General features: G+C 37.4%; 1 protein-coding gene across 1 annotated transcript in view; it reads right to left on the bottom strand.

Moving 5' to 3' along the window:
- The window catches only part of KIF5B (kinesin family member 5B), a 51,893-nt gene that overhangs the window by 18,106 nt on the left and 27,844 nt on the right, over positions 1–5,943 (bottom strand). The window contains 3 exon segments of the mRNA XM_017853104.1: positions 1,383–1,526; positions 3,708–3,914; positions 5,324–5,392. Coding sequence (XP_017708593.1) covers positions 1,383–1,526; positions 3,708–3,914; positions 5,324–5,392 — 420 coding nt within the window.

The raw sequence follows: 5,943 nt of genomic DNA, 5'->3' as shown, positions 1-5,943 counted from the left end.
CTTTTTCTTCATTTTTAAACTGAAGAATCAGTTAACAGCAAACAGCAACATCAAACAATACAACAGACGGAAATGTGTGCTCCATATTGAAAACTTTTATTTCAGTTCCAACTCTGGTTAACAGACTGGGCTTTTTAGAAGGCTCTCAATATAAACTCAAGTGTATGCTCTCTTTGTTATTGTAATCAGGCTTTAATCAAAAAGGTAAAGTCTAAACAGCTACTGCAACATAGAAATTTTTCATGTTATATGCATGGTTTTTCAGTTAAGAGTCTTAGTTTTTTGGTCTTAGTTTTTACCAAGTCACATGCCTGATGCCAACAACCAATATTAGTATCCTTAAAAAGATTAGGACAAAGAAGTAAGAAAATACGGCAATATTTTGAAAACTGAAAACTCTGGAGCTCATTATATTATTCTCTACTATTATATGTTTGCAATTTTTCACACTAAAATAAACAAGAATTAAGAAAGCAGTGCTCATCTTTTACTTTTTTTTAAATATTTAAAGCAACCACAAGCCCATTCATTATAAATGTATTCCCTGAGCTAATTTTTTTTTTTTTTTTTTTTTTTTTTGAGATAGGGTCTCACTCTGCTGCTCAGGCTGGAGTGCCATGACACAAACATGGTTCACAGCATCCTTAACCTTCTGCCTCAGTCTCTTAAATACCTTGGACTACAGGTACGTATCACCATGCCCACATGCTCGGCTAATTTTTAAGTTTTTTGTAGGGACGGGGTCTTGCCACGTTGGCCAGGCTGGTCTCGAACTCCTGGGCTCAAGTTATCCTCCTGCCTTGGCCTCCCAAAGTGCTGGGATTACAGGCTTGAGCCACTATGTCTGGTCCCTGAACTTATCTTAATTGTTGTTCCAATCACTTCACTTATGGAAATTTACTAATGTAATTTCTAAGTGCCAAATCTTTTCTTTTTTTTTTTTCTCTTGAGACAGCGTCTTGTTCTGTTACACAGGCTGGAGTGCAGTCGTGAGATTGCAGCTCACTGCAGCCTTGACCTCCCAGGCTCAAGCAATCCTCCCACTCCAGTAGCTGGGACTACAGGCACACGCCACCGTGCCAGGCTCATTTTTGTATTTTTTGTAGAGACAGGGTTTTGCCACATTGCCCAGGTTGGGGAAAATGTTATAGTAAAGAATCAAACATGAGGTCCAATAAATGCCACCTACTGAATTTATCTATTTGGGTGCCCTTATTCTCTTGCTCCCTCCTGATCTATTTAACATGCAGTTAATAGCACCTACTACACATGACTGATTGTGAGGGTGACATCATGAATACGAAAAGAACTTCATATTAGTAGTAAACAAAAGTACAAGTGTATACAGAAAATTGTCCTTAATATTTAGTTACTATATTTACCTTTACATCATTATTTCCCACAGCAATTCCTATTTCTGCAAGGTCTTTTAGTAAAGATGCCATCATCTCAGCTGCTCGTTTTTTCTGGTGGTTGGTCATTTCCTTAAGTTTCTGAAGCTCAGCATCTATACTCGCTAAAGTTGCCTAAGAGAACCCAAAACAAAAAGTATAGTTAAATCTACATGAAAACTCAAATCAAATACTCATAGATGTTTCAAGTTTTACACATGGTTTTACAAAACCATGCCTTTTCTGCTTTCATTTTCTTGAACCATCTACCAAGTTTTGGGCTCCCAGCTCAAACTTAAAAAATATTTTAGACTTAATAGGCTATGGTAAAAGTAGCCACATTGTTTTCCATTAAGAGCAGGCAGTTTGTGTTATTTCACTAAATTCCTGAGATTGAATAATATTTTCTGTCTAAAAAATGGGAAGCCTCAAATTTAACTAGATTTGATTATCATTTATTACTATATTATGTCTTATCTTTAGAAAGTGAGTCAGCAAATTAACGTTACAATGACACTGTTTTCTAGATGGTTAGTACGCTTTCTTCATCTACTTTCTATATACTTATTCACTAGAAAGAATCCATGTGACAATACTATGATATAAGCAATTATCCAGGAGATCATGATAAAGCAATATTATCTGAGTTTAATGACTATAATTATAAATCTCAAATCATAGCTTGCTTACCAGCTACAAAATCACCAAATTTTGAAAAGTCCAACCCAGTTTGGCCCACTTCAAAATAACTCATATCGCAGATTAGATACAAGGTGAGCATCCCCAATCCGAAGTGCTCCAAAATCTGGGACTTTTTGAGTGCTTACATGATGCTCAAAGAAAATGCTCACTGAAGCATTTGGACTTACCAATTAGAAATGCTCAACTGGTAAGTATAATGCAAACATTCCAAAATCTGAAAAGCGTGGGGCTTATTTTTAATGCCTGTACTGTACTGTATTTTTAATGCCATTTATTGATTTTCATCAATATCTTTTAGGAAAGATGCCATCATTCCAACTGCTTATTTCTTATGGTAGTTGATCATTTCCTTAAGTTTCTGAGTATCAGTAGAGTGTGTATCCACCCAGGTTAATCTATAATATGATATCAATTATCTTGCAAGTCGTATAATATAGCATGCTTCTACCATAATTGTTTAAATTACCATTTTCTCTAACAACTGAACAGCAACACTGTCTAAGCATATAAATAGATGCTAAACACTAGGGATTTCTAACTCCTATTATCAATGTAATGCTGATAGATTTCAGCTCCACAAGTGAAACATAAATATAGCTGTCTTAAAGACCAAAATCAGTGGCCAAGGACCACCTTTCAGAGTTGTAAGAAACTCCTGTTATTCTTTCATACAACAATTAGCTTTGTTAATAATGCAACTCAGTAAGAGTTAATTATAATGGTGTCTTGGATCTCTACAGTACTGAATGTTAACTTCAAGCTAAATGTAACTTGTAGATTAAAAAGAGAAAAGGAACTCATAGGGGCGCAGGAAACCTTTTAAAAGTGTTATTTTGTACTGTTGACTGCTTTCTTCTAGACAAGCTAATGTGAGTGGGGAAATAAGTGGTGGACACGGGTCCTGAGTGCAACTCTAGATGCTGATTTCTAAACAAGAAGCTAGCATTAACCACAACAAAACCACAAAATAGCTCCTTCATGATGATGTTGAAACAATCACAGATATTATTTCTGCCATCACTGTTGGAAGTTGGCGATGTCTGTCCTGTATCAATTTTTAGCAAGTAAAAATCTCCATCTATTGGGGAACCACAACTACACTGTGCTAAGAAGGCACTGCTCCAGGTAGTGGAAATGTAACAGTAAATAAAACATAAATTGTATTAAGTTACATATCCTCACATCTATTCCAAATAATTCACATAGTTGATTAAATAGCATTTTAATTTGTATTGCATATTTAATTTATTGTTTGAACAATCATCTAGTAACTTTACTGGGCAACTAGGAGCTTTAAATTATTTTTCCTTTAACATTAGTAATAACATTAGGTTCTACATGCTATATACTAAATTAAAAAAAAAAACATTAGGAGTAGCAAACATCCTTTAAAATAGCATTTAAATTAGATATTAACAGACCTTAGGAACTAAGATAACTGTCTTCCTCCACCTCTAAGGCTTCATATACAGAAAGAATGGAAGTTGAAACCCGAGTCCTTGAAAATTGATGTTATCGATATTTGACTTACATAGAAGTAAGTTACTCAAGTAGTTTTTAAGTTAAGAATACTTGTACTAAAGCATTAAAAAAGAAAATAAAACTATATCCTACCGATTTCTGATTCAGTTCATCACTAAGCAATTCATATTCCTTAGTTTTGTCTTCAACTTCCTGAGACTTCTGATCATAATTGACAGCAAGTTCTTCTAGGGCCTGTAAAACTTCTTTCACTTCTTCTTTAGAGGCATCATTTTCCGCTTGAAGGCGATTCAGCTCAGCTTGCATATTGTCTTGATCCCTTCTGGTAGATGCCAAAAGCTACAGGACAGAAAATAATTTATTTTCCCCAAAAGTATGCAGGTTTTAAAAAACACCCATGAAGCTTCACCATTTGCCAAGAACAAATGGAGTGAAATATGGATGGTATTCAGTGTGGCAACATTTATTCATTAAACAGATTTACTAAATGTCAACTATGTGCAAGCACTGTGCTGGATGCTGCAAGGCAGAAAGAAAATCAAAGACTGTATGTTTAAGGAACACAGTAGAAGAGAAGATAGGTACATGAATAAGTGCAATACAAGATAGAAGGTAAGAACCGTAGGAGAGGGACAGGACAGATCAAGTGCTTAGTAATACATGGAGAAGTTGGCTATGAGAGATTGATTGCAGTCACATGCAAATTAATGTAATAAAGGAAAACAGCATTCTACAAGAGTTGCTTAAAAATTTAGATTTGGGGCAAGCGGGGTCGCTCACGCCTATAATCCCAGCACGTTGGGAGGCCGAGGCGGGCAGATCACGAGGTCAGGAGTTTGAGACCAGCCTGGCCAACATGGTGAAACCCTGTCTCTACTAAAAATACAAAAATATTAGCCAGGCGTGCTGGCGGGCACCTGTAATCCCAGCTACTCGGGAGGCTGAAGCAGGAGAATCACTTGAACCCGGGAGGCGGAGGTTGCAGTGAGCCGAGATCACGCCACTGCACTCCAGCCTGGGGGACAAGAGCGAGACTTCGTATCAAAAACAAAAACAAAACCTGGTATCAGCACAAAATCTGAACTGCAAGGACACCAAGAGACTGGTTAGGAGAACACCACAATCATCCACATTAGTGGCTCTCCTGTAGGGATACCTGGAAATCTGTGGGAGTGTTAATAATAGGGTAGAATGCTAATGGTATTTAGGAGTAGGGACCAGGAATGCTTAATGTCCTATAATGCAAAGGACAGAAAAACATAAATTATCCAATGCAAAATGTCAATAGTGCCCCTTAGAGGAATAATGCTATAGTTTAAACACAAAATGCTATAGTTGAAAGATGATCTGATCAGGATTAAGTTCACCGACGGAGAGCATCTCCTTCTTACTGAAGCAGTCTGTGTCTTCACCCTACACACCATTCCCACAAAAAAATTTTAAAGGACTGCTTTTCAATTATCCCCCTGCTCTGCTAAGTGAGAAGGTAAAATGAGAATCCAAAGTAGGTGACAAGAAGAGAAAAGTCAAGAACCAGGATGAAAAAAACGATGGCAGAAATGAACAACAGATTTTATGTGGGTAGATATGACGAATGAGTAAAAACTCATTTTATCCATGTGACATTCTTATTCCCACAAGGAGAGTCATACCCAAAATTATACAACTATTAAAGACAAAGTCAATGGGATTCAGAAACCAAAACTATAAAGCTTTTCTGGAAGCAATATAAAAGGTACTCAACTCACCTCTTCCTGATCCAACATTTGCGTCTTCAGTTTCTCTACCAGTTGACTTTGCTGGTTAATTTCTTCATCCTAGAATTTTGAAGTATCCAGTTAACCAAGTAGTTAACAACCTGGTTCTAGCTGTTTCCCAATACAGGTTATAAGATTACTACTCCCCCAGAAATATTCAAAACCATTTCTCCAAATTCAACATTGCTTATTTTAATGTCTTTTAAGAAAATGGCAAAACAAAAGGAATTTCTTTCAATTATCAATACTTATAATGGTCATGTACTTCGAATCTGCCATCTCTGCTTAAAACACATTAAAAATATCAATTTAAAAAAAAATATTTTCAGCCGGGCGTGGTGGCTCACGCCTGTAATCCCAGCACTTAGGGAGGCTGAGGCAGGTGGATCACCTGAGGTCAGAAGTTCAAGACCAGCCTGGTGAACATGGTGAAACCCTGTCTCGACTAAATATACAAAAATTAGCTGGGCGTGGTGGCGGGCACCTGTAATCCCAGCTACTCGGGAGGCTGAGGCAGGAGAATGGCGTGAACTCGGGAGGCGGCGCTTGCAGTGAGCTGAGATCGCACCACTGCGCTCCAGCCTGGGCGACAGCGTGAGACTCCGTCTCAA

The sequence above is a fragment of the Rhinopithecus bieti genome, unplaced genomic scaffold (assembly GCF_001698545.2).
Source record: "Rhinopithecus bieti isolate Rb0 unplaced genomic scaffold, ASM169854v2 scaffold_35595, whole genome shotgun sequence".
NCBI classification, from domain to species: Eukaryota; Metazoa; Chordata; class Mammalia; order Primates; family Cercopithecidae; genus Rhinopithecus; species Rhinopithecus bieti.
Note: the sequence above shows the minus strand (reverse complement) of the source record. Positions and strands in the feature narration are given on the sequence as shown.